The following is a 25,137-nucleotide window of genomic DNA, read 5'->3' on the forward strand; positions in this document are numbered from 1 at the left end:
GTAGTGTGATGCAAACACCAAACGAGCGTACAGGACATTAGAGCATACGATCAAAGGAATTTAGAATCGACAAACGCTGAGGCGCACGAAACAAGCGTGTTGTACAAGCCGGCAATCAGTCTTAACAGAGAAACAAGGGTAAAGAAAAAGGACGCAAAAATTCTCAAAGCGAACATAATTCAATTTAGCTGCTTGAAGAAAAGAGAAAAAAAAAGGGGAACAAAGGAAATAAGGTAGTAACGTGGGGGAAAATGGAACTTTTCGCAGAATGCCTGCCCAAGGAGTATAAGGGAAAAGAAGCTCATGACAATTCGGACTTCCATTACACGCAGACAAAGACCCAGTGGCGGGGGAAACCCGATAGCATCAGGGCAGAGAGACATCGAAAATAAGATAACGAAAAAAATAATAAAATACGAAAGGGCGCAAAGGAGGAGGGAGAGAGAGAGGAAACGGAGGGGTAAATAAAAGAAAGAGAAAGATACATAAGAACAAGACAGATCAGAAAAGGGGAGAAAGCTCAGATCTTGCTAAGGTAATAGCGCTCACGTAAAAAGGAAATGCGTAGCACAGGAGACAAATGCTCATCAAGAGCTATAGCCTTGGCCAGAAAACCAGGGGGAACGAATTTGTTATGACACAATAGAATCATCATTGAAATGACACAAATAACTCCTGCTGGTGCTTTCAATCAAAGGGAAACGCTTACTGGAAGAGTGTGTCAGCCGACCGCCTGCTTCACATTTGATCCGGGATCGGGCTGCCAGGGTGATCGCTCACCTTCATGGGGGCAAACCCGCCATACTGGTGGGCTGGGGGCATACCCATGGAGGGGTACATGGGAGGCGGCGGAGGAGCAGGGCGGTAGGGGCTGCCGGCGGGGCCGGAGTTGTTCTGGGAGCGGCCCCAGCTCAGACGCACGCGAGAGTTACCGATGGGATAGCCCTGCATCTGGTTGATGGCCATCTCAGCGGCGTGGCGCTGGACGAACTGGACGAAACCACAGCCCTTTCCAGGGGGAATCTTGACGTAGGTGATTTCTCCGAAGCCCTGGAAGAAAGACCGGAGCTCATCCTCGGTGACGTAGCCAGACAGACCACCGACGAAGACAGTGGTGTTGTTGGGGTCTGTGAACTGGTTCATGGGCTGGGGAGCACCGTAGAATGGCATGGGAGGGCCACCCATGGGAGGGTACATGCCAGCGGGACCGGGCATACCCATGGCAGCACCACCGTTACCACCGACACCGGGACCCTTGTTCTTGGGGGTAGCGGTGGAGATGCGCATGGGGCGGTTGCCACAGTAGACACCCTGCATCTCAGTGAGAGCACGCTGCTGGTCGTTCTCGTCGGAGAAGCGAACGAAGCCGTAGCCACGGGACATGCCGCTGATGGGATCGGTCATAATCTTGGCAGATTTGCAAGAGGGGAAGCGGCTCTGGAAGAGGGAAACGAGGACGTATTCGTTCACCTCGGGGCCGAGGTCACCGACGAAGATGGAGTACTCGGGGCCACGGTCATCACGGCTGGGACGGAGTCAGTTATAGGGCCGGGGAGAAAACGGATGAGGTGCTCGCTTACCTGCGATCGGCAAGACCGCCGCCGGTAGCCCAGTTGAGCTTAAAGACCCGGTTGGTGTTAGGCATAGGGGTGCCGTTCAGGGAAAGGGCCTTGGCAGCGGCAGCAGGGGAAGCGAAGTCGACGAAGCAGTATCCAGCATTGCTCCTACTACCCACATTAGAAACAATTTTTGTGGAATTTAAATCATTACGGTGTCTTACCCAGAGAACTTGTCACGGATCATCTTGACGTTGACCTGCTCACCCATCTGGAACCACAGGTTGCGGATGAAGTTCTCATCGATCCAGGGCTCGAGCTCACCCATCCAGAGGGTGGTCTTGCCATCGGCGCCCTGCTGGGGGACGGGAGCCGAGTTGGGCTCACCAGGAGGAGGGCCCTGGAACTGAGCGGCGGAGGGGTCGACCTGGCCGGTCATGTTGGTATCAACGGGAGCCGGGGCGCCAGCGGCGGCGGGATCCTGCTGAGGGAAGTTTTCGTAGCCGTTGTTGTAAGACATGGTTGCAAGAATCAAAGTCCGGAAAGTCGACGTAAGAATATAAGATGGCTGAACGACTAGAACTTCGTGGAGTCGTTAAAGAAAGACCGGCGTAAGATCAAGTCGTAACGAAGCCAAGCAAAGAGACGGGCGTGAAAGGCTGCTCAAAGATATAAAGTTAGATTATATCAATTTTCACTTAAATTGAAGATCTGGACATGCGCAAGTAAAGAAAATGAAGTGAGACACGAAAACCAGACAAAGCAATCAATGCAGAAACCAAAAATTGATGCGGAAGAAGGGGGGGGGAGAGAGAATGCGGGTAGTCAGGATTTTGCAGGTGATTTCTTCAGGCGCATATATGATTTCTGAGCCTCATAAAAGCGGTGCCGGAAATCGCCAAGACCAGTGCTTCGGGCAGCATTTCAACTTCAACATGGTAGATTGGAGAGTGGATTGGCCGAAGACGAACAATCAAAGGGCGAAAATCGGATGCGCAAGACGAAAATAGACTTGTTTCCACTCGGATGCTAGGCGATCATTGCTTCGACCGTTTCCGTCATTCCGGTTTGATGTCCGAATGCGACCATCCACCCTCTCTTCATCCAGCACCATTTTCGAGCAATTCAGGCATCCAGATCTGACCGGTTCCTTATATTGTCGATTATTTTAAGGTTGCGATGCGTGCGACCGGTAGATAATCGGTCCCGAAGCGCTGGTCAAGGCGAAGGCGTTGAAACATACGACGAATCGCCATATTAAAAATTGGAGAGCCCTGCAAAAAAGCTTGCGATATAGGGCTAATTTGCACTGCGCTAGGTATTGGGGAGTAGGGTTTGAAAAGAGGCTTCAAACTCACCTAGAGGAAAACCTGGGAAACACTGGAAATGCGCGAGGCAAAAAAAAAAGAGTCGGCAACAAGGGAGGAAAAGCAGAACTCCCGACTAAACAGAAAATTGAAATCTTCGAACAATAAGAAAAAGGGAGGGGAAAGGTAGGAGGGGGGAAAAGAAGAAAATGAAGAATTGGAAGAGATGAAGTGAGAGAGGGGAAGTGGGAAACGCATTACGTGAGATGTATGGTATGTGTATTACAAGGTATGGTATGTTCGCGAACAGTATAGGTATGTAGAATAGAATATATAAAACTCTTTATAGATATCAATATCATATCTATACTGTAGTGCCTTGCCTCGATCAAAACTTCCTTTACTGGAGGTACGTCTATAAATCATATCACTTATACTAGTCCCCAGATTCCTGTCAACGCTGCATGATATCAATCATGCGGGGGGGCTTGTTAGATTCTTCATCGTTCCAGGATCCCGGGAAGTCGGGAGAATTGAAGTCGATACATCATAGCCTATGACCCGAGGTCTACATCCAAAGTTGTTTGCCGATCAACTTCAGTCTCTTTTTGAGAGTTCGCTCTTCCGCCGGTCCGTATCCTCCAGCAAACATGGAGAAAGAAAGTGAGAATAAAAACCCAGATTTAAACAAAATCCGAACCAATTTCAGTGAAAGACAGAACAAGGGGGAAGAAGCCCCAATGCATGAAATCTGCAAGGACCTGTGGCCATCCTCGCAATGTGACTTGTCAACTCCCGCCTCTCCCGCTCATCGTCATATGCTGAGGTAATCTTTTTTCGCCTAACCTAGCAGCATCAGGTACCTGTTGGGTAGATATTCACATTTTTACATGAATCTGATATCTCATATTATATGTGAAACTACTAGTTGACATACAATATATATATACATCTTGGACTATACATTATTCCGTATAAGAGAAACTTGAGAACAGACGCCCCGAACCATGGAATCATCAGCCCCATACGGTAATTCTCTTTCCATACAAGCTCTGCCTGAAAGCTGAAGGTCTAATCCTTAAAGCTCCCAATCTTCTCGAAGCAAGGTTCTCTAACCCATGTACCTAGGCTAAGCTGCAAGGACTTCCAACCCCCCTTCGTATTCCAGGAAGCGCACATCCGAATCCCAAACTTCAAAGAGGGAAAAAAAAAAAAAAAAGGCTCCATCAGAACCATGGAAGGCTTCTTAGGCGGAGTGGTGTTCTTATTGGCCGGACTTGGGGGGCCGCTCGTATTAGAATTACCCAGCAGAGATTTTCCTTTATTTCACTTTACGCGTTTTTATAAACATTCTGACATTTGTATTATAAAAGGTGCAAGGGATAATGGGATGTTAGGTTTCAGATCTAATGATAAGCTAATCCAACCCTTGCATAAGAGAATGGGTAGTTAAGGTAGAGCCCTAAAATAATTAACCTATGTGGACTGCTTCAACGTACATCGTATATCTATACCTATTCTAACATATAATCAAACTCTTCCAATACCCAAATACACGAACCATAGAAAACAAAGCTCGTTCCCACCGGAAATATCATTCAAAGTACTCCGTACATATATATAATGCCATCCTATCATAACACACTATGTTGCTTTACTTTCACGTGGAAAAAAAAAAAAGAAAACAAGTCAAAAGCATAATCAAGTATACAAAGCAACATTGCACTAAATTCTACCCCTCGGACATCCTACTGGCCATTGCAGCCCCCCCCCCGAGCTGCGCAGCCCCAGGCTAGCTGGCCCCGATGGCCCCCACTTCCAGGGCTCACATCCACTTAGTACACTCAATTCTAGCCAAAGAGAGTGTCAGCCCTGACTGTGACTGATACCTGAATTCAACGTACGGGAACACTTACTGTATACTTCATTACTTGACCGATTCAAGTCGGCATGTACAATAAATATTCACCACTTTTTTGCCTGCACCCCACTGGCTCTCTTTTTTTTTCGGTCCAGATTTTTTTTTTTAAATTAATAATGAGCTAGAAGTTTCTAGAAGAAAGATTAAGACCCATATGTATAATCTCTACTTATGTACAGATGGGATACAAATTGGAGTGGGACTTTTCTTTCTCCAGAACTATGTCATTTTGTGTGTGGCCTGAGCGTCGTATGTAGTGTACTCCGTACTGCACCGACGTAATTGCAAGAGATCTGTTCTAAAAATATCCTTCTTCAACATTTATTTAACAGGCATACTCCGTAGGAGCCGCATAGGCACACATACGTCAGACAAGAATAATACTACAAACAGTTAAACTCATCCATACCCCCTTCCACATCAGGATCTTGCTCCGCAAGCAACATAAGACTTTTCTCGTAAACCCGCGTAGCTTCTAACATCCACGGATCATCAACCTCGTCGCCACTATCCTCGTCCTCATCATCCCCATATCCATTAGCATTACCATTAGAAGCAGTAGCAGCATCCACTCTCTCATCCGACTTGGCCAAACAGGAAAAAACTTGATATCTCGTCCTCTCCGCCAAACTCCGGATCCGCACTTTCTGCGTCTCCGTCGCAACAGACTGGCCCGGTTGTGCGCCGGGTAGAACGGCACCGGTAAGTGGATGCGTGCCTGTACACAGCGCTGCGAAGATGCAGTCGAACTTGTGGAGGATGTTTAGGGTTGGTGGGGCATCGAAGGGGAAGGCTGGGAGGGAGGTTTGGGTTAGGCCTGCTAGGGTGATGAGGGCTTCAGTTTGAATTGCCGCTGGATGGAGTTAGTTAAAGGTAGGATAGACATGTAAGGAGATGATGAAGAAGATGGTATATAGCAATGTATAATCCTCACTTCTACAACGTGTACGAATAAAATATAAACTCACGTGTTGCCGACGCCCAAAGTGTATCAACAAGACCCTCCACCTCCGCGGCGAGCTCTTTGAAGCTCTCATACCTGCGTTCCGAAATTGGTGTATCTGGTGCATCCATGCCCATATCGGATTTCATTTTGCGGTATGTGACTCTCTCTATCCCGGTGCTGATTTGGCCTCGGATCTGGGTTTCTTCCTCGGAGCCGGAGGAGATAGGTTGGCTTCGCTGTTGCGGGAGTGATAGAGTTGGCGTCCATTGTGGTTGTGGTGAGGGGATGGTGATCGGGATTCCTGTATCTTCCCTGTTTCTGGGTCTGCTTGGGAGGGAGATTGGGACATCCTCGAACTCGACGTCGGAGTCGGAGTCGGTATCTTGATCATTTTGGATAGAGGCGGGGGACATTCTTGAGGTTTGTTTTGTTTTCCTTTGATAGAGATAGAATGTTTCGTGTCGAGTTATCAAAATGTTCAGTCTTGGTGAGGGTTTGAAGCAAAAAAAGAAGCAAAAAAGCTCCAAAAAGATGTTGTATGCCAGTGAGATATGGTTGTTCTTCCAAGATATATCGTATGAAGCTTTTGCCTCAGGCGTGCTTGGAAAATGCGATTTAGCCGAGAGTAATATCACATGATACAGCCAACCGTAGCAATTGGTCTCTGATATTTTCAAATGGTTCTATACTCTTGTAGAGCTATCAATCCCATCCATAGGCAGACGTACCGTTCCTCCAGAGGTGGGATGTGACGCCAAGCGTTGGTCTGTGCGGGAGAACCGGAATTAGAGGCATCTACGACTTGGGTTGGCCATCATCCATGATATGGACTAATAAACTACATGTGTATATATAATTGGATCATAAATAATTGATATTGAGATAACATGTATGTATGTATCTAACCTATTTTGAACCATTAGCACGTGAACGACCAATAAGCACAATAAATCCCGACAAGACATCAACTCCAGTTCAGAAGGCGAGAAGATATAGATAAGCTGGTGTTTCTAGTCATGGCATAACAGCGGACAAAGCGCGTTTTGCTACTATGGCCCCAGCGTGTTCATCCTCGGAGCGAACAGAAAGAGAACAAAAAGTAAAAGCAGATACTCACATGTACATAGGACACCTCGAACCTTTTATCCTGCCATCGAAAAAGACACCCAGAACGCCATGCTATCATGCACCAGATCACTCAGGCTGTAAAAGTCAGTATACCAATCCCAAAGAACAGCCAGATGAGAGAGAAAACTTACTCGGATCTTGCCCTTCCGAGCCTTAATCTCCGCCAACTTCTTCTTATCTTCATCAAAGCGCCTAAGCAACTGGTTCTGTCTCTCCTTCCTCTTCTCCCTAGACTGGAATCGATAAAAGTCCTCGAGTCCCACACCCTTCTTCTTCTGCTTCTCAACAAGCTCCTTCATCTCATCCTCACGCGCCACAGAATTCAACTTAGGTCCATGCGAAACAGTAACGAATCCATCCTCGTCCGGCACAGCAAGACGCTTGTGATCCTCGCGCTTGCGCGTCTCAGCCACTTGCGTGAACGTAGTCATGAACTCATTCACCGCCCGCAGCAATGTCCCCCGATCGGGGTACTGCATGCGCTCGTGCGCGACGTACCGGTTCAGTCCGAGGACGGGGATGCGGTCTGTGGGCAGACCTTCGCCCCAGACGATGGTGGTACCGCGCCTAGAGGCCTTGGTGGCGGCTTTCAGACTGGTTTCCATGCTAGGCTTGTCGGCGAAGATGACAACTGCGTGACCGCCGCTCTTGTGGAGTTTGCGATCCCAGGTTGATGGGAGGGTGATTTCATCTAGGTGGCGTTCAAAGTCGTCGGCGGTTACGCGCTTGCGTTTCTTTTTGGATTGAGTTAGGTTGGTTTCTGTCGTTGTTGCCGCGGCGCGCTTTTTGGTCTGCACATCTTCAAATTGGACTCTTTCTACGCGGCCTGCGGCGAGTTGCGTGCCGAAGAGGTGACGGAGGTGCGCTTCTGTGGTGTCGATTGGGACATTGACGATGAAGAGGGAGCGGGTGGAATCTGGGTCTGGGATTCGGGGCTCGTGTGGTCGGAGGTAGAGGTAGTGTGTTGCGGGTTTGGGGAAGAGAGGGGTTGTTGGAAGCTGCACTGGCAGGGTAATGTACCCTTCCACCTGCACGGATTCGCCCTTCATTTTGAATGAAGGTTTGATTGCCGGATTGTTGCGTTGATTGAGCTGAACTTTTTCTGCAGATTTGCTCTTGGCACAGAATTTTGCCGGGGTGCCGGAGCGGCGGTGTAGGCGGTGAACTTCATACTTAGGGCTTCGACTACATCGACATGAGCATGACTAGAGCCTTTTGGTATTCTAACCTATTATTTATCATATAAATTAACTAATTGTATAAGGTAGTTGCAGCATAAAACCCGATACATCATGAAAATCGTGACTGCAAAGCATTTCCATCGACCATCCCACCCACCTTCAAGCCTTGTCAGGATCATTGATCCCTCCATTGGTAATAACATAGATTGCCTCACGCTCAGCGCAGTCTTAATAGGAGTTAGAGCAGTGATAAATTTCGGAATATATCGAAGTACTCACCAGGAGAATCCTGGATCTTCGCAACTCGCTCATCACCACGACCCTTCCGAAGGAGCACACGAGTAGTGGAAGCATGAGCAAGAACATGACCACCAACCGGCTTGCGACCATCAGCTCCAGCGAAGAGAGCACTAGCACCAGGGTCACTCTGGACCTGGTTTGTCTGAACCGGGATGTGAGCCCCAATACCTCGAATCACATAAGATTTCACTCACCATCAAGACACAAACATTAAACTCTGCAAGTCGCACCAAATCAGCCAAAGCATTTACACAAAGACACAAAATAATAAATCTTACCTTCAGCCATATGCGCTAGCTTCATCAAAAACTGATTCAATTTCTGTTGCCGATCCGCCAACTCCCCACGACCGCAATAATCAACACGAAAACAGTTCATAATACTATCAATAACAAGCAATCGATACTCGCCACCCGCAAATGCCTGAGAAAGTGTATTCAGCAGCTCGAACTGGTGCTCGCTGTTCAGTGCGCGCGCGTAGGAAATATTCTCTTGCGCCGTGTCGGGGTCCATTCCGAACCGTTCGGCAATTTGAGCAATGCGCTCGGGTCGGAATGTGCCCTCTGTGTCGATGTAGGCAACTCTGCCAGCTGCCCCGCCTGCTTCCTTCGGTAGTTGGGCGACTACGGACATTGTGTGCGAGAGTTGTGTTTTGCCACAGCGGAATTCGCCGAAGACTTCGCTGATGCTCATGCTTTGGAAGCCGCTGGTGAGATGTTAGATGGGCTTGACTGGTGGCTTTGGGGGTGGGGTATATTGTACTTACCCATTGAGGATGGAGTCAAATTGCTTGCTACCGGTTGAGATGCGGACGACTTTCTTACGTTGATGATGGAGTTCCATTGCTGTGACGAAACCCGAGGCTGCGGGAAGGCATTTTTGAATTGCCTCTTTGATTTTCTCGACCTTGACTTCGCTGAATCCTTTGATTTTGAGAAGGGTTTTTCGGGTGGCGCCGTGGACGGACTGGATGAGTGGTTAGGTTTGTTGGGAGATGGCATAGACTTGGATTATGCTTGGAGACGAGGTGGTTAGGGCTAAGGCACTGACAGCAATCGTGTAGAATCCGTTGGTCTTTAGCTTAGTGATGTCGGCTGCACCAATGCCATGGGCTTGTATACCGTCGATATCCAGAATGAAGCTCTGCAATTCGCTCTGGTTAGATTGGCAGCTCCAAGGCGTGGGGATGGGGAGTTATTGTACCTCGTCGTCGTCGAATTCATCGCTTCCAATCGAGCCCGGCATCTTGACAAGATCAATTGGAGATGGCTATGTGGAAGATGGATGATGGGGGAGAATATAGAGTGAACAAGAGATGTGAAGGGAGACTCAACTTGGGTGTTCAGGGTCACGGGTTCAGCTACTAAGCACTGAGCACATCACATCTATACATACACTACACGAAACAAGATAATTGAGATATTTCTTCTTTAGCTCGAAACGTTCTCAGGACTCTTCCCATCTGGAAGTCCTCTTTCTTTCCACAGTTGCAACGGCCCGAACTCAATTCCCCTCAGCTTCAACAGATCCTCTCATTGCCACACTTCATCTCCTCGTTCTCTCTTTGGCCCCATTCGGGAAAACCGCAACCGAGATTCGATCGAAAACCAAGAAAGATAATCCATGAGAATAGACGCCAATCATAAGACTTGAGAAAGTCAAGTCAAGGGTGACTCGAAAAACAAAACCAAAAAGAACTTTTTCTGTTTGTTCGTCGTATACATGATAGGGATAAAAAAAAAATAAGTAAAAAAAAGAACAAGTTCCAAAAGGGGGGAAATAAGGGAAATCAAAAGCTGTTGTTTTTGTCAGGTCCAGAACCAGACCCGTTCCCCAAAACAGAGGGTGTGATTTAAATATATGCAAAGGAAGAAATGGCGGAGAGGTTTAGGGGAAAGTGACCATAATACAGAATCAAGGAAGAAAAGGAACCCCAAGCATTCCTCCAATGGCGGATGCGCGGTGGAGAGATAGGGCCTAACACGCTTAAGCGACGGCAGTGGTAGGAGCCGCAGCAGGGACAGTGTTAGCCTCAGGGGCAGTCTCAGCAGCGACGGCAGCAGGGGCAGCAGCCACAGCGGGGGCAGTGGCAACGGGGACAGCCTCGACGGGAGCAGCGGGAGCAGCGGCACCCTCGTTGGTAGGGCAGTCGCGGGAGATGTGGCCAGCCTGGGCGCACTTGTAGCAGACCTTACCGGCGGAGCTGAGGGGACCACCGTTGGGTGCGGTGCAATCACGCGAGATGTGGCCGAGCTTGCCACAGGCGTAGCACTTCATGGCCTGAGCCTGGCAGTCACGAGCGAAGTGGTTGGGACCACCGCACTTGTAGCAGGTAGCGGCACGGGGGTATCCGCTGAATCCACCGCGGAAGCCACCCTGGAAACCACCGCGAGCACCACCGGCGCCGCGGCCAGCGGCGGGACCGGTAGGAGGAGCACCAGCTCCGGGAGCAGTGGGGTTGGTGCAATTGCGCTGGAATGTGCTTTTAGTAACTGGTTCAAAGGTTCAAGACCTGAGCTTGGAGGTTGAAACACTTACGGCAAGGTGACCGGGCTGGCTGCAGTTGTAGCAGCGACCGTTGGCACCGCCGTTCAGGCGCAGGGTGGGGCAGTCAGCCTGGACGTGGCCGAGACCCTGGCAGTTGTAGCACTGCTTGGCTGGATGGTTGTTAGCAACCTGGAATGGTGAGAGTTGATATTGAGTGATCGCTTACTCTCGGTGGTACGGGGCAGAGGGCAGGCGCTCGACTCGTGGCCTATATGATAACTTAGAAGCTTATTTTGAGTACTATGACTCATGATCGAACATACCAGGCTGCTTGCCTATGAGATGAGAATAAATTAGCATACAGTCAGTTAAGAGTATGAGCTCTCGGGGAGATATTCACGCACAGTTGTAGCAGAGACGCTCAGTGGAGGAGCAGACCTCTAGCGAGGAATTAGTTTTGACCCCAGATGTTCCAAGCTTCCAGCTATACTAACCAGCATAGTGGCCAATAGTGCCACACTTGTAGCATGCGCGACGAGACAACATCATTCTGGCGGTAATCTATCCATCGCAAGTCAGCCCGAGCTCGGGGTTATGGTTTGGTATAGCTCCGTGAGCCGCATCTTTCCCCCTCCATTGCCGGAATTGTCGAATTGTATGATCGTGTGCCTGGTGCTGCGACTGCAATTCTAGTGTATATTGTGTCCGATGTAGTCCCAGCACAATCGCATTGCGATCTCAAAAATTTCAAGCGAAAGAGGGGGAAGACGTAGATCGGCGGGAGGGGGGGAGAACGAGCTCAAATGGCGAAACACGAACAAAACACCTTCACTCACCCTCACAGTAACTCTTCAAATGTCAAATGTCTACCTTCGTCAGCTTTTTGAGAACCTTTGGAGAAAAGGCACGTTCTTGACAGCCCACTTGAGAAAAAAAAGTGGGACACGAGGGGAAACCACACAGAAAAAGAAAAAAAAAGTCCAGAAAAAGCAAAAGACAAAGAGGAACAGAATATACGTACTCTCAACAACTTCAATAACCTCTTCTCAACAGCTCCAACTTCGTTTTTCAGAAAATGCACAGAAGAGAGAAAAAAGTGGAAAAAGGTCAAACTCCGGATTTAGCTCCCGGGCTTTTCCGTATTGCGTAAGGCGTTTTACTGTATAATATATATTCGAGTATAGTATAGAATAGTGAATGTTAATATTTTGACTTGAATTCTTATCCCTACATTCCTACAAGTAGATCCATTCTCCAAAAAGTGTCACAATGCAATTCATTTCTTCGTTCCAACGAGATCTCCGTGAGATCCGACTGGTTAGCCCATTTAATCTACTCTTCCCGCTCCAGGATAGCCGGTGCCTTAATTTCCCGTCCCTTGAGGAATTCTAGGTTTTCACCGCCCTATATATGTTAGTTAAGAGGCCAGAGATGAGATAGAGAAAGAGACATACATAGCTGATCAGAGGAGAAACTTCAACGCCAACGGCCTCGCCATCGGTAATAACAATACCACCAGCAGCCTCAACCCACCGCTGACCTTGGGCCATGATATCCGCACGGCTGGTATCAGGGTCATCCTCACCAGTGCCACGGGCGTTCTTCAAAGGCGAGAACTCATCGTGACGGTGCACCTCAAGGGTAGCGAACTTGTCCAGCGGTGTCATGGGGAACACGTCGAAGACGAACTGCTCCAGCTTGATGCCGTTAGGCTTCTCAGGCTTGACAATGTTACCAGTCTCGGTATTGACACAGGCAATCTTCTTGCGCGCCACGTGGTGGGGGAGCTGGTGAGCCCAGTTCTCGATCGACTCGAGGAACCGGAAGGAGTAGTAGTGGTTGACAATGTTGGCAGCACGGTACTTGAGGACATCGGGCTGCTTGGGGTCCTTGGCCTCGGCAGTCTCCTGGTCAATCTCAGAGTACTCGACCACGTCGGGCTTGCCGTTCTTCAACAGGATCAAGCCTACGGACTCGGTGGCATTGCGCTTGCGCACCACCTTGGTTGCGATATCGACGTTCTTGGAGGCCGCAAAGCCAATGAATACCGGGTCGGCTACCTTGACTAGGCAGTTGTCCACTCCGTAGAGGTGGATGTGCTCGATACCACGGCGGCGCATGTCCTCCCGCACACCGGAGACCACAAGTCCCTGGTAGATGCCACCGTTTCCATCAGGAGCCACGGCGATCTATACTCGGGGGTCAACAAATCTCTTTAAGTGTTGGAGCTACAGCGCCGTATATATTACATACCTTGCCCTTACTCTCGAGCAGAATCTTGCCATCATTGGAGATACAAGGCAGAACACCCTGCTCGAAGATCATAATATTGCTCTTGTCAAGACCGAAATAATTGTTCTTCTCAAAGAACTCCTCGGTGGGCTTGCGCGTAGGCCCACTGGTCATGACGTACCAGGGGATGACCACGTTCTTACCGCCGATGAGAGACTGCAGCTTGGCAATTCGCTCAGCCTGCAGCTGGAAGAGCGATTTCTCGCTCAAGAGACCAATGTCAAAGCAGCCTTTGGGGGCAGAACTACCGAGCCGGGTACCCTGCCCACCAGCCATCAAGACCACGGCCACCTTGTTCGCCGCCACCTCCTTCAGGCCGGCTTCATACCATTTCTGAATATCTGAGGGGTCGGAGTCGAGGATGGAGGCTGTGGCGACTTCGGGGAGGGGCTCGAGGGTCGCGGTGCCCTCTGAGACCGGAGGAGGGTTGAGAGCCTTGTCGGCCAGCTCGTTGATCCGAGTGGGGTCGAAGTTGGACAGCTGGTGGAAGAGCTGTGACTTCTCGACGGTGGTCAATTCGTCGACAAAGGTAAAGACATGGCCTTGTCCAGCGTCTGTGTATTTCTTTTGTAGTGTTTGGAACTCCTCCACTGATGGTTCACGAGGAACCTCTGCAGTGATGCCCTGGAATTTTCCAAGAACATTGGAGACAGCATCTTTAATTGCGCTTGCCATTTTGAATGTTTGTGATGGAAAAAGAAGAGAGAGTAATAGGAAGTAGAGAGAGAAAAGGAGAAAAGTAAATAGAAAAATGGAAAACGTGGGGTGAAGCTCAAGCTGAATAAGTACCTTAAAAAAACCTTGGGTAAAGTACACACGGTAAAAGGTGCTCCAGTTTAATATATCTCTCACTACTACTACTGTTAGGAACCTAGCGGGCTCCAGTTTATTTTTAGGGATCTGCAGAGGCGAGTAATAATGAGCTATCCATACAAGAAAGTGGCTAGCGAGCGCCATCTGAGACCTGCCCACTGGAATTTATTGCGCTAGTCATAGCGGGGCCTTGGCCTACCGGGGGGGGCGAAGTTCGAGTGGATATGTTCAAGTTATTTATTTGAGAATAGGGGGATATATTTGAAATAGGATATTTTTGTACAATATACAGACTATCGTCGGTAACGGCCTTCTCTCCGTGAATCTCGTCGTGGACTCCGACTCCGACTATATCGACGGTTTCGATCTCTATCTCGACGAGGGCTTCGACTTGCTCGATCTCGAACGCGAGTACGATCTGACGGGGCCTCCCGCGGAGCCTCGCGGGGCGGAGCTGGAGCGCCCCTTTTCTTGTTCTTGTCAAACATCATCCCATATCTAGGATCATCTTCATAAACAGGCGCGTCATCCAGCTCTCGGTACTGGCGTTTCGCTTCGAGATCCTCAACACCACCAAATCCACCTCTCTGTCGGCGCTTGGTGACAGTAGAATTGCGCCAGCTTTCGGATAATTTGGATACCTGAAATAGATATTAGCATATTGGTCTAGGCAATAGTGATGAGGAGCTCTCACACTCTGTGAGAAATCCACATGGATCCGGTGGTCATCAATTAAAACACCCTGCATCTTGAAATAGGCCTGTTCACAGTCCTTCTGTTCCTCGAATTCAATAAAGGCATACTGTAGACTGTCGCCAGTGCGCTTGTCCCGAATGACCTCGCAAGACAAGATCTTTCCAAAGCGGCTGAAAATCAGATTCAGATCCTCATCTAGTATTGGTTAGCACCATTCTCATGATTGCTGTGGGGGAATGCCAACCTTGTGTGACCGGGTTGAGCTTGCAAACAAAAAGAATATTCTCTGGCGGTTTGACGTCGGCGAATGGCAGATCTCCCACCATTTCCAATGTCAGCGCCTGCGCGCGAGCCTCGCGCTCACGACGGAGCTTGTCCATAGCCTCTTCATCCATGTCATCATCCAAGTCCTCATCGTCCGCGATTCTGACCGTGGCCAATTGGGCTTTGGAGGGTAGCGGGCTTTCAGGTGGTTCAACCAGATTTGGCGGGTCATCAAAGGGATCGTCAAGGACAGTGGTGTGACGAATGCGAATGTCCTTCAGCGGTCGACCTTTGTCGTCAATAAAAGAGTCATTGATTTTTTCCAGAACGTCGAAGCCCTCGACAACCTTGCCGAAAATCACGGCCTTGCCATCTAAATAATCCAGATTGTCTCCAAGTGTAATGATGAATTGACTGGCGGCTATCCGTTGGTCGGGGTCGTTCTTGGCCGGCACTGTCGCCATGCTCACCGTACCGCGTTCCAAGTGTTTCAACTTGCGCGACACCTGGAGTGGGAATGTTCGTTTCGACGGTCCGTCCAGCAGACCCCATACTGAAGATCCTCCATCACTCTCGGGTGCGTCAGGGCCAAGCGGGTCGCCGGTTTGGAAGGTGAAATTCTTTTGGACGCTGTGGATGGGCGAAAAATTGTAGTACTTGAGCTTGCATAGCTTCAAGAAGCTAAAAGCACACAAAATGAGCTTAGTTTCAGGTTTCAGCAGACTGGGGAAAGCCAAGGAACGGAGCCACTCACTTGTCACACGCCTTGGGTGCATCGTCGACCAACAGGTCAATTACGATGTCGCCCAGGGAGGTCTCTAAAAGCACGCTCATGGCGGGGAATCGCGCAAAAGACAACACCGAATTAGGCGCTTGGACCTTGGACCAATGGTAATAAGGGAGAGAGGCAATAGATAGTAGATAGAGAGAGACGGAGTGAAAGTCACGAGCAATGCGCCAGTGCAAAAGATCGGAGCTTCGACCAATGACCGCCCGCGGGGACCCCCAACCGGAGAGAACCTGAGCCTCTATTTCTTTTTTTACTCTCACTCTCTCTCCCTATTTTTACCCACAAATAGAAAATGATATTCTTTTTAATGGGTACGTGCTGCGCAACAGCTCTAGGGCTCTGCCGGATGATCGACCCGGGAGACTTGTGCAACGGTACTTGTCAATCGAGCGGCATATCTTCCGAATGTCCCCGTTGGACACATAACTTTACGCTTTTGATATCGACATGCAGCGGATCTTATGAAGGGCCTTGATCGACCCTGGGATTCCAAGTTCGAACTGTTTGTGTGCTTATATCCCTCATGCAGCAGCAGCCCCAGCCAAAAGCATCTCTTCTTGGCAGTTCGAGATCATCTAACCCTTGAGCCCTGTACCGTTTCGACTTCTCCCCACTAACAGATCATGGTGTCTTCCATGGGAAGTACACGGTCCTCCTTTGCTTGGACGCCCATATTGCCCCCGTGAGCTGTTCCACAACAGAAACGTTGGGAAGAGGGAAACGGGCGGCCTCCTGCAGCAGGATCCAACGGGTATCATCACCACCGACTTAACTTTTTGGAAAAGAGCCACACACGTGGGATGGGAGATGATCAATCCTGAGCCTCTTGCTTGACCTCTATCTAGGCAAGTACCGGTCAGCAGCCAGGGGTTGCCTCCACCGTATCGTCTGCAACAAAAGCCAGTCTCAATCCCAACATGTGTTCCTGGCGAGTCAACTCAGAGTCAGCTGGCGTAGCAGGGCTCTTTTTTTTTTGTTTCTCCTGATTCTTCTCCATTCCTACTTCCCCCCGAATGTTGTGCATCGTCAAACTTTGAACTGCACATGTCTAAATACTTGCCAGAGACTCTATGGTCGTCTAGATTGTATTTGAAACTCAGACTTTGATTGCCTTCCCCACTACTTGGTTTCTCTTTTCTTTCTCCATGTGTCTCGTGTCCTGACACTGTCTGAAGGGGCATGACTACATTGGAATAAGAGTTATTATACTAATCATGGAGGAACTCCCTTCTAGCACTTTGCCCCATGTCCTACTGTAACGCGAAACCAACTTCACTCCACATTAGCTCCAAGTAATGTGCGAACCTTGTAAGTATCCCCGAAGTTCATGCATCTCGGTCACTTCTAGATTCCCCCTTTTAGCCTTTAGCGTCGATCGTGATCGAGATCTGGTATGAATGACACAATACGGAGTACTCCATATAATGGGTAAGCGCTATATCCCATTCTCATTTTATGGACTTGATTTGCTTTTTTCCCCTTTCCATTTCGATCTAGTTGCGTACCGGAAGCGCTAAAGAACGCTGGGTCGACACCCTTGTCGTCGATCATTAGATCGTTGATCCCTGGAAGGCTTTTTTCTAGAGCGCGCTTGGCCCGGGGAAGTCAACTCGTGCGCTTGTCAAAGTGACAGGTGTCATGAGAGAATTTATAATTTTTTTTTTTTTCTCTTCTCTTTCTCTATTGAGACATTTGAAGCATGAGACAGGCGTTTGCTTTTTTTTAAAAAATTATTTCTCTAGAAGACCGTGCGTTTGCAAGATAACACTCGACACCGAGTTAAGAAACGTTCGGACTATTTTGGCCTGCAGCTATTCGCCAGAACTATCGAGCAAACATTTACGGACGTCGGTCATACTCCCCCGCGGATCGTCATGTTTCTGCAAACAGTGGCTCGGCAGTTGCCCGTTTTTTTTTTATCTGGAAGATCTTGAGATACACCAAGTTCTTGATACTCTTTACAGAAAAAGAAACTTACGAGTGTTTCATCTCCTGTTCTCGTCATGGCCGTGTGACGTTACCTTGTGAAACCTCTTTTTAAAACGCATTTTCTGTCTTATATGGCAATTGGGGGAATCTGGGCATACGGAACTTTGCATATCATTTCCCCTTGGGAAAAATAGAAGTTAATATAAGAAATAAGAAATAAGGAGGGAAAAAAGCAAAAGAAAAAGAAAGGAAAGCTAGGTCCAGGGTACTTTTGGCCTTGGGTACTGTGTATGTCGTCTCTCTTCTCTAGATCTAAACATACAGTATAGAATATAATAAATTGTAGAGAGAAAAAAAAAAGCAGGGGGCAAAGATATCGCATGTCTATAATTTTATAAAGAAAAAAAAAAAGAAGGCAATCAATCACACCGATTGTTACCAAAACATGGCTTAAATCTAGCCCTATTTCTCAGTGACATCCTTCATTTTCTACTTTCTTCGCAGCGACTTATAGGCATTCACAGGAACTTTCCTTTTCGATCTCTTCGCTGAACAGTGAATCCACCCGGGCTATTGTTCTTTGCAACATGGATCACACATACGCCAACCTCTCGGAACTAGAAGCCCGACATAACTCAACCATTTCTATGTCTCGATCAATGCGTGTGGCCAAGCAGGAGCGCAGTCTTGTAGAGCGAGATGACAAGCCGCGGAAACAGAGAAAGCGAGCCCTAGTTGCAGTAAGGATCTCTCTCCATCTTGCCCGGCAATTTCTAACTTCTACTAGTGCAATCGATGCCGGAAGAGAAAAATCAAGTGCAATGGTGACCTCAACACTGGCCTGGCTTGCTCCAGCTGCCGTGGTGTTGGAGCTACCGAATGCCAATACATACGAGTAAGCTTGGATCCCACATCCACAGCGAAGAGTCACACTGACCTAGTTTCTTTGCTCCGTAGGTCAACTCTTTGGCCCCCGAAGACGCTGCTAGAGAAGCAGCTAGGCTCTATGCAAATAAGGGTTACGGAAGGTCAATCCTCATGGAATCCCCTCAAATGCGAGCTTTATACCAGCGAGAAGAGTATGAGCTGGATATCCAGTCTAACTTCTCACGGCAACCCGTCGGCATGGATCACTCCTATGACGACCATTCCGCCAATTACCATGGTCAGACATCGCCAGGGTACATGCTGTCCAGCACTCCTGGAGCAATGCTCGACTATGGCACCGCATGGGGCAACCGGGCCTGGGATCCCAACGGCAGACCCAACGGCGAGTTCTTCGAAGAACCAAACAGCAACCTGAACCAAGCTGCATATGACTTCGTCCTCCCCGGCCAAGGCATGTCCACCGAAATGCCCCAGTCAACAGGTGCAATGACAACGTCGTACACCGACGCCGTAGATCGCACTCTCCCAACACCCCCAACCTGCCGAAGCCAACCCCAGCCCCAGTCACACATAAACCTCTCAACCCTCCCAGACGGCCCCTCGGGCATGACTCTAGCCACTGACGGAAAGGGCCAGGGCTGGAACTCGCGGCACGCAACTTCCCCAGATGGCCGCACGGTGACCATGTCCACCGTCCCAAGCAACGGTCTCTACAATATCAGCCCTTCAGCACGCGTCAAATCAAACGATTCAGACGACGGCACACCCGATCTCGTCTTTGGCTACCCTATGGCTACAGCAGATGATTCCTCCCCTCTTCCTCCATCATCCTCATCCTCCATGGCCTCCTCCGCTGCAAACCCCCCTTACCCAGCTCTGGATACGATAGAGAACACCTTGGGTGAGTACAACACGTCCGATGCACGTCTAGGACGCACTTTCTCGCGCGACAGCGGCGCCGGACAGCGTCTACTTGCGCTGGCTTCCGATTGCGCACCTGATGTGTATGGGTATTCCGGTAGTGAGCGCAGGAGATCCAGGGCCGTTGTCGAGACGGATTTGCGCTGCTCGGCCCTGACTCTTATTAATGGGTTACCCTATACGCGTGTTCGACATGCAGACTCGGCGGTTGGTTTGCCGTATGGATTTTTGCCTGATAACTTGTCTGATTATGGGCGTTCGGTTGATAGTTTGCATCGTCCTATTTCGTCCTTGGGACACCAAGGGGCGTATTGAGTTGACTTTGGTCTGCCTTGGTGTCGTTGTATCGCACACGAGGCGTTTATCTACCCTGTCGGAATTTTAGGTTTTGATTCTTTGGTCTTCTCGATTTTTTTTTTTTTCCCTGGTTGGTCTCTTGCTTGGTTTCTTTCTTTCCCACAAGGTACACAAAAGAGATACCCATATCAAGGCCGTTTACATCTGCCTTTATTCTGCCCATGTAATGTCTTCTCATGTCTGTTTATGTTTTTGTTCGTTTTTGATCTTTTGCTGTTTATTCGGTACTGTTTTGATTTATTGCTCATTTATCTTTTTCTGTCTGTTTATGCTCATCCAAAAGAGAAAAAATTTCTAATGGACTATGATGAGGATTGTGCCCATCCTTTCACACCCATCCATCTAGATTACTTCCTAATACCCCAGTGTGGCTTTATGCAGTGATCTATATCTGTGGTTTTGTGTTTGTTCCAAATGCATGCTTTTTTTTTCATCCCATGTGTCTCTACTCTCGAGTTAGTGGAATGTCTTATTTCCTATTGTTACTATGAAGAACTCTCAGGTCTGTCTGTGATATGTGATATTTGTGTCTCGGCACCATCAACAGACAGATGACCTGGGAGAACTTGTTGATTATAGTCTTCTGTTTCCTACTCTCTAAAGCGTGGAGGGTTGCTATTCGCCCTGTACGGCCCTATCTGAAAGTAATGTCTTTTACATATTTACTCCATCCGGCCTTACTGCAAGTATTTATATCTCAATCCAGCACTCAAGTACAACCTCGCAGTCACCAACCATATCCCAAATAATACAATACATATCATAAACACCATTCCCGTGTATTCCATCCACCCCCAATGGTCCCAAACACAGACTACGGCTGACCATGTGCCTTGCACTCCCCGACCAACACCGGAGATTCTTCCAATCAACCAGAAAGTAGCACACAAATTTGTACATCGCCGGATGCCTGACTTCCACCCTGAACTAGGATGCAGTGATACAATGATCCAACCCGCCATGCCGTATACAACCCTGACATGGCTGTGTCCGGGTACTTGGCTGCCGGAAATCCTACGGTAACAGACATGTATCTGCATATCCAATCAGAAGACCAGTTTCCCGATGGAACAAGTTCCACGTGGAATTGAATTTGTTCTAGATTGTGTAATCTGCTATCCATCGTACAGGCGATCCAACCCGAGGGAATTACTTACACAGGCCCTCCCGGTTAGATTCCGTTGCTTCGAGGACTTGTCATGTAAGATGTTCATGGTTTGGTTTGGGAAGTTGGTTCCTGCATTGTACTTCGTGTTATTCCTTTTTTTAGTCGGATGGAGTGACTAGTTTGCTGTTAGCTGGGTTAGCTGTAGAAGGGTTGGATCGTTGTCAGAACGGCAGACACTACGTCTTTTGCTCACTCTACACATCTGGACGAAGTTACGCCAGGATTATAAAAATCAATACAACTAATCAGATTTTAGCGTTGGATTGCTCGGGCAATGATCAGCTGCAACATTTACAGGTATAATATGAGTTTGCACTCTGAATTAGGGCTTTAACGCCTCAGGCAATAATTTTCGAGTATGTAACATCGTGCTTTATATATTTTCCGAATTTCATCTCGGAATACAAAGGAACTTTATTAACATGCTTGCACCTCGGATAATTTTGTTTTCCGAAAATTAGAACCAATCGCTCACATTATGGCCGTTAGTGTTTCTTCTAGACAGGAGACTCAATCACAACCGAGCCCGATGACTTGGCAGTTGAGATAACAATTGAACCCCAAGCCTGAGCCACCATCCCCACCTCGACACTACGGCATATTCCCAGAATACGGAACCGACTTCCTCTGACGAGCCGTTGAGGATATTAGGGAAGATGAGCAAGGATACACCGAGTCAGACGAAGAACTCGTTTCGTTCCCGACCTGTGTGCGGGAGTTGTATGCTGCATGGGTGGATGAATAGAGCGATAACTGGAGGAAGCAATGTGATGATACCCCAGTACTACTATGCCCCCTGGGTATCTAATGCCATGACGCATTGGTCTTGGTCTCGGTGTCGGAAGTGTTGAATACTCCACTTGTTCTATAAAATACCCGCTTGAACGGGGGAATGGATCGGCTATGATAGAGGGGTTCTTAGAGGATCAGATCGGGTTTTTGGTGAAGGGGGTAGCGTGATCATTTCACTCTCTTTGGTTTCATGTATTGATATAGTGGCACAGTTGAATCAACTGGACGCGGATACTGTCAACAGGCTCCACTACATACTTGGCCTTCTGATATAGGCAAGAAGAGGGCTAATGGTTACATCAATCGAGTTAAGACATGCTTCTGTTGTACGATGACATGGTATGGCCTTGGGAACACTCCGCATTGAAACATAGAGCATGGAGGGGCATGGCTTGATGAAGACTGAGCCTAGACTACGCCGCAAGGGGGTCTTCAGTCTCCAGATCCAACTACAGATCCAGACATGGCCATACAAACGTACAAATGTACAAGTACAGTCTACAAGACCGCCAGACCAGGTGAAGAGAAACAAGTAAAATGTAATTTCATCCCGGGCAAACAGCCGAAGCCCGGATTCTCATAACCCCGGCCGTCTTCACGGAGACTGATGATCCCCCTCCCCAAAAAAAACATACACACAAAGAACCACAACACTGACGCCCTGTTTAAAAATTTCCATGGGGATCGCCAGGTCTTTTTTTTTTCTTGGGAATCATCAGCTCCAACAAGCACAGGAAGAAAAAAGAGTATCCGTCCACGATCTTCACCAATCAACGGGCATCATTTTGGGTTTTAGTCTGATGTTCGCTGAAAAGGAAGATATACCACCCCCCCCCACACACGACCGACCGCACCTAAGTCCAGACAAGCCAAACCCAGGTGGGTAACTCCAGAGCCAAAGCCGTCACCGCCATAATCTTTCCCATCGCGCCATGCCGCATCATCGGTCCATGTTGTATCGTGCGAATAGTTACAGATGAGGCGTTTAATCCTTGTTCTTCTTGGGGCCCTTGACCTTGGCGATACCGCGGAACTTCTTGGAGCGGTTCTTCCGTTGCTTGCCTGTAGGGGGAAAGGGGTTAGCAAAGGAGGAACAACATGATGTTTTGCGATTGATAATCGTCGGGACGAGAGGAACATACGCTGCTGGCGGGAAGCCTTCTCGATCTTGCTGGCGGCACCAATGCGAACGAGACGGTAGTGGGGCTCGAACTTCTTAAGGGCCTCGGAGGAGTCGTAGACCAGAGCGAAGCCGGTGCTCTTGCCACCACCGTACTGTGTGCGGAAACCGAAGACGGAGACCTGGTCCTTGTTGGACTTGTACAGATCGGCCAGCTTCTCACGGAGCTCGTCCTTGGAGACGTTGGGGCGGTTGGGGTGGAGGACGTCCCTAGATATTCGCGAAAAGATGTCAGATCGGGGTTTTTTGGTGTTTCGATGATTGTTTCTGTGTGTGTTGCGATGTTCCGATTGTATTCCTCTTTCTCTTTCTCTTTATGCTGGGTGGTTGTCGAATTTCCATGTTGCGCGCCTGCGATGCATTTCCCACACACAGATCCAAAACGAGGGGGAAAATCAGGGGGGTTCTTACACGACCATCTGCTTGCGGGCAAGCAGAGGGTTGCGGATGAACTTGCGAGTCCGCAGAGTGACGGGAGTGTCGGCCATTTTGGTGTGTGCGTTGGATGGAGGAAGTGTCGACGGGGTCACTGAGGATGTCGAACTTTCAATTTTCGTGTGGTGTGGGCTCGGCTAGGGTAGACGCTAGCCTATTTGGGTTGTATGCCTCAGGCCAGATGACTAAGTTATGTGTGTGCCTGAGGCATAAAGTGTTGATCAGCCCTTGCTTATATCATTCCTGACTCATCCACTCTTTTCGCCGGGGCTCCAATGATATCTGTCGCATTGATCTGCAATATCAAATTCATTACTATGTTCAAATCCCAGCAACCATGACCGACTCTATTCATAAATTAACGGCACAATATTTCCAGCTGGTTGAGCTGCAGAACTTGGCCCTCCCACCAGGCCTTGTGCTCATCCAACCAGCCGTGCAAGCAGCCTTGTACGAGCGCATGTTCAACGAAAATGCAGTCTTCCCCATCCCACCAGACAGCTACCGAAGCCGAGTGCTGAAACAGATTCTCTCGCGCATTGAGGAATCAATTACCAACCCTGAGGAGGATGTAGGCCAACCCATCTGTTTAAATCCTTCTACTCTGCATTTTCATTTTTCATTTTTCATTTTTCATTTTTCATTTTTCATTTTTCATTTTTCATTTCCTATCTTTTCCTCTTTGTATCCCATATACTTCCACCTCACACCAATGCAAAATCCACTTTTTATATTCCTTGATTCAACCTATCTAACCTCTTCCCTCCACCCGTGAAAACAGGAGATCAACGATGATCTCATGGAAAGCTGGAGCACACTAGTCTCGCAGCCGAAACCCTCAGCTCTGCAGCAAGCGCAGCAGCTGTCTTTGGTCAAGTACACAGCGCCAACATCCAGCGCGGGGACCTGGCTGGAGCGCACTGTCACGACCTCTGAGTCCCGCGGCTTAATTCTGTCCGCTGGAACTACCGGCAACCGGACGTGGGAGGCTGCCCTGCACCTCGGTTCGTTCCTGGCGTCCGGGGCGGGCGAGGCTCTTGTGCGCGGTAAACGAGTTATCGAATTGGGCGCTGGCACGGGCTTCTTGTCTCTAGTTTGTGCACGCCATCTTGGTGTACATTCTGTTGTTGTTACTGATCGTGAGCCCATGCTCATTGATAATATTCGTGACTGTGTCAAGCATAATTTGAACGGGCAGGAGTCTATTCCGATTTATCCTGCTGTTTGGGAGTGGGGGACTCCATTGGTGAAGGAGGGGGATCTTGCTGGCTTGGACTCTGATGATGGCGAGGAGGGGACAGGGCTGAGGTTTGATGTTGCTCTCGGTGCTGATCTGGTGGGTGTCTTTATGGGCGGTTTACTTGGATTTCGTGCTTACATGTCTACATGTAGATCTATGATACCGACCTTGTTCCCTTACTTCTGTCTACCGTGCGGGATCTTTTCGAGAACTATCACATCAAAGAGTTTATCATTGCTGCAACCCTGCGCAATGAGGATACTTTCCGCACGTTCTTGAATGCTTGTGGTAAGTCTTGAGTTTTTATACACAACTGATGGTCATGTCTTGTGCAGTACTAAACATCCACAGAAACCAACTCATTCGCTGTTGAAACCCTCTCGTTCGAATCAACACCGTCAGAAGACCAGACGGGTTTCTTCCATTCGACCAGCATCCCAATCCGCACGTATCGGATTTCGCGGGCGAAATGAGCAGCCACTTGAACTGCGGTAACATCACGAGGTAATGAGTATGAATAGAGAATGTGATACCATGCAAATGATG

The 25,137-nt window shown here is 48.7% G+C and overlaps 12 protein-coding genes across 12 annotated transcripts; 3 read left to right on the forward strand and 9 right to left on the reverse strand.

Moving 5' to 3' along the window:
• Positions 1-738: 738 nt before the first annotated feature.
• N7447_011004 (RNA-binding protein) lies at positions 739-2,076 on the reverse strand (the record flags this gene model as incomplete). The annotated part of the gene is made up of 3 exons (XM_057235266.1): positions 739-1,525; positions 1,581-1,724; positions 1,781-2,076. The coding sequence occupies 3 exons, from the start codon at positions 2,074-2,076 to the stop codon at positions 739-741; spliced, it is 1,227 nt and encodes a 408-aa protein (XP_057080584.1).
• Positions 2,077-2,132: 56 nt separating this feature from the next.
• On the reverse strand, positions 2,133-3,121 carry N7447_011005 (uncharacterized protein; the record flags this gene model as incomplete). The annotated part of the gene is made up of 2 exons (XM_057235267.1): positions 2,133-2,215; positions 2,938-3,121. 2 exons carry the CDS (start codon positions 3,119-3,121, stop codon positions 2,133-2,135), a joined length of 267 nt encoding a protein of 88 aa, XP_057080585.1.
• A 2,046-nt stretch (positions 3,122-5,167) lies between these two features.
• Positions 5,168-6,143, reverse strand: N7447_011006 (general transcription factor IIH subunit TFB6 family; the record flags this gene model as incomplete). The annotated part of the gene is made up of 2 exons (XM_057235268.1): positions 5,168-5,637; positions 5,753-6,143. The coding sequence occupies 2 exons, from the start codon at positions 6,141-6,143 to the stop codon at positions 5,168-5,170; spliced, it is 861 nt and encodes a 286-aa protein (XP_057080586.1).
• Positions 6,144-6,924: 781 nt separating this feature from the next.
• N7447_011007 (putative ribosomal small subunit assembly protein) lies at positions 6,925-8,029 on the reverse strand (the record flags this gene model as incomplete). Its single annotated transcript, XM_057235269.1, has 3 exons — positions 6,925-6,933; positions 6,990-7,901; positions 7,982-8,029. 3 exons carry the CDS (start codon positions 8,027-8,029, stop codon positions 6,925-6,927), a joined length of 969 nt encoding a protein of 322 aa, XP_057080587.1.
• A 169-nt stretch (positions 8,030-8,198) lies between these two features.
• Positions 8,199-9,584, reverse strand: N7447_011008 (recombinase DMC1; the record flags this gene model as incomplete). Its single annotated transcript, XM_057235270.1, has 7 exons — positions 8,199-8,266; positions 8,319-8,481; positions 8,534-8,556; positions 8,618-9,045; positions 9,106-9,305; positions 9,390-9,482; positions 9,543-9,584. The coding sequence occupies 7 exons, from the start codon at positions 9,582-9,584 to the stop codon at positions 8,199-8,201; spliced, it is 1,017 nt and encodes a 338-aa protein (XP_057080588.1).
• A 741-nt stretch (positions 9,585-10,325) lies between these two features.
• On the reverse strand, positions 10,326-11,375 carry gisB (putative zinc knuckle nucleic acid binding protein; the record flags this gene model as incomplete). The annotated part of the gene is made up of 6 exons (XM_057235271.1): positions 10,326-10,811; positions 10,878-10,996; positions 11,053-11,094; positions 11,150-11,161; positions 11,231-11,266; positions 11,321-11,375. The coding sequence occupies 6 exons, from the start codon at positions 11,373-11,375 to the stop codon at positions 10,326-10,328; spliced, it is 750 nt and encodes a 249-aa protein (XP_057080589.1).
• A 783-nt stretch (positions 11,376-12,158) lies between these two features.
• Positions 12,159-13,793, reverse strand: N7447_011010 (UDP-N-acetylglucosamine diphosphorylase; the record flags this gene model as incomplete). The annotated part of the gene is made up of 3 exons (XM_057235272.1): positions 12,159-12,230; positions 12,281-13,015; positions 13,080-13,793. The coding sequence occupies 3 exons, from the start codon at positions 13,791-13,793 to the stop codon at positions 12,159-12,161; spliced, it is 1,521 nt and encodes a 506-aa protein (XP_057080590.1).
• A 431-nt stretch (positions 13,794-14,224) lies between these two features.
• On the reverse strand, positions 14,225-15,725 carry N7447_011011 (PPIL4 family peptidylprolyl isomerase; the record flags this gene model as incomplete). The annotated part of the gene is made up of 4 exons (XM_057235273.1): positions 14,225-14,572; positions 14,626-14,822; positions 14,872-15,572; positions 15,646-15,725. The coding sequence occupies 4 exons, from the start codon at positions 15,723-15,725 to the stop codon at positions 14,225-14,227; spliced, it is 1,326 nt and encodes a 441-aa protein (XP_057080591.1).
• Positions 15,726-18,269: 2,544 nt separating this feature from the next.
• N7447_011012 (uncharacterized protein) lies at positions 18,270-19,734 on the forward strand (the record flags this gene model as incomplete). The annotated part of the gene is made up of 3 exons (XM_057235274.1): positions 18,270-18,350; positions 18,398-18,505; positions 18,568-19,734. The coding sequence occupies 3 exons, from the start codon at positions 18,270-18,272 to the stop codon at positions 19,732-19,734; spliced, it is 1,356 nt and encodes a 451-aa protein (XP_057080592.1).
• Positions 19,735-21,422: 1,688 nt separating this feature from the next.
• N7447_011013 (uncharacterized protein) lies at positions 21,423-21,795 on the forward strand (the record flags this gene model as incomplete). Its single annotated transcript, XM_057235275.1, has 2 exons — positions 21,423-21,484; positions 21,510-21,795. The coding sequence occupies 2 exons, from the start codon at positions 21,423-21,425 to the stop codon at positions 21,793-21,795; spliced, it is 348 nt and encodes a 115-aa protein (XP_057080593.1).
• An 809-nt stretch (positions 21,796-22,604) lies between these two features.
• N7447_011014 (40S ribosomal eS24 domain-containing protein) lies at positions 22,605-23,488 on the reverse strand (the record flags this gene model as incomplete). Its single annotated transcript, XM_057235276.1, has 3 exons — positions 22,605-22,798; positions 22,879-23,126; positions 23,328-23,488. Coding segments are annotated over 3 exons (486 nt in total), but the record flags the coding sequence as incomplete, so codon positions are not given.
• A 197-nt stretch (positions 23,489-23,685) lies between these two features.
• Positions 23,686-25,064, forward strand: N7447_011015 (protein-lysine N-methyltransferase; the record flags this gene model as incomplete). The annotated part of the gene is made up of 4 exons (XM_057235277.1): positions 23,686-23,922; positions 24,133-24,687; positions 24,744-24,879; positions 24,943-25,064. Coding segments are annotated over 4 exons (1,050 nt in total), but the record flags the coding sequence as incomplete, so codon positions are not given.
• Positions 25,065-25,137: the final 73 nt, after the last annotated feature.

Source organism: Penicillium robsamsonii (assembly GCF_028829455.1).
Source record: "Penicillium robsamsonii strain IBT 29466 chromosome Unknown utg000008l_segment0_segment0, whole genome shotgun sequence".
NCBI lineage: Eukaryota > Fungi > Ascomycota > Eurotiomycetes > Eurotiales > Aspergillaceae > Penicillium > Penicillium robsamsonii.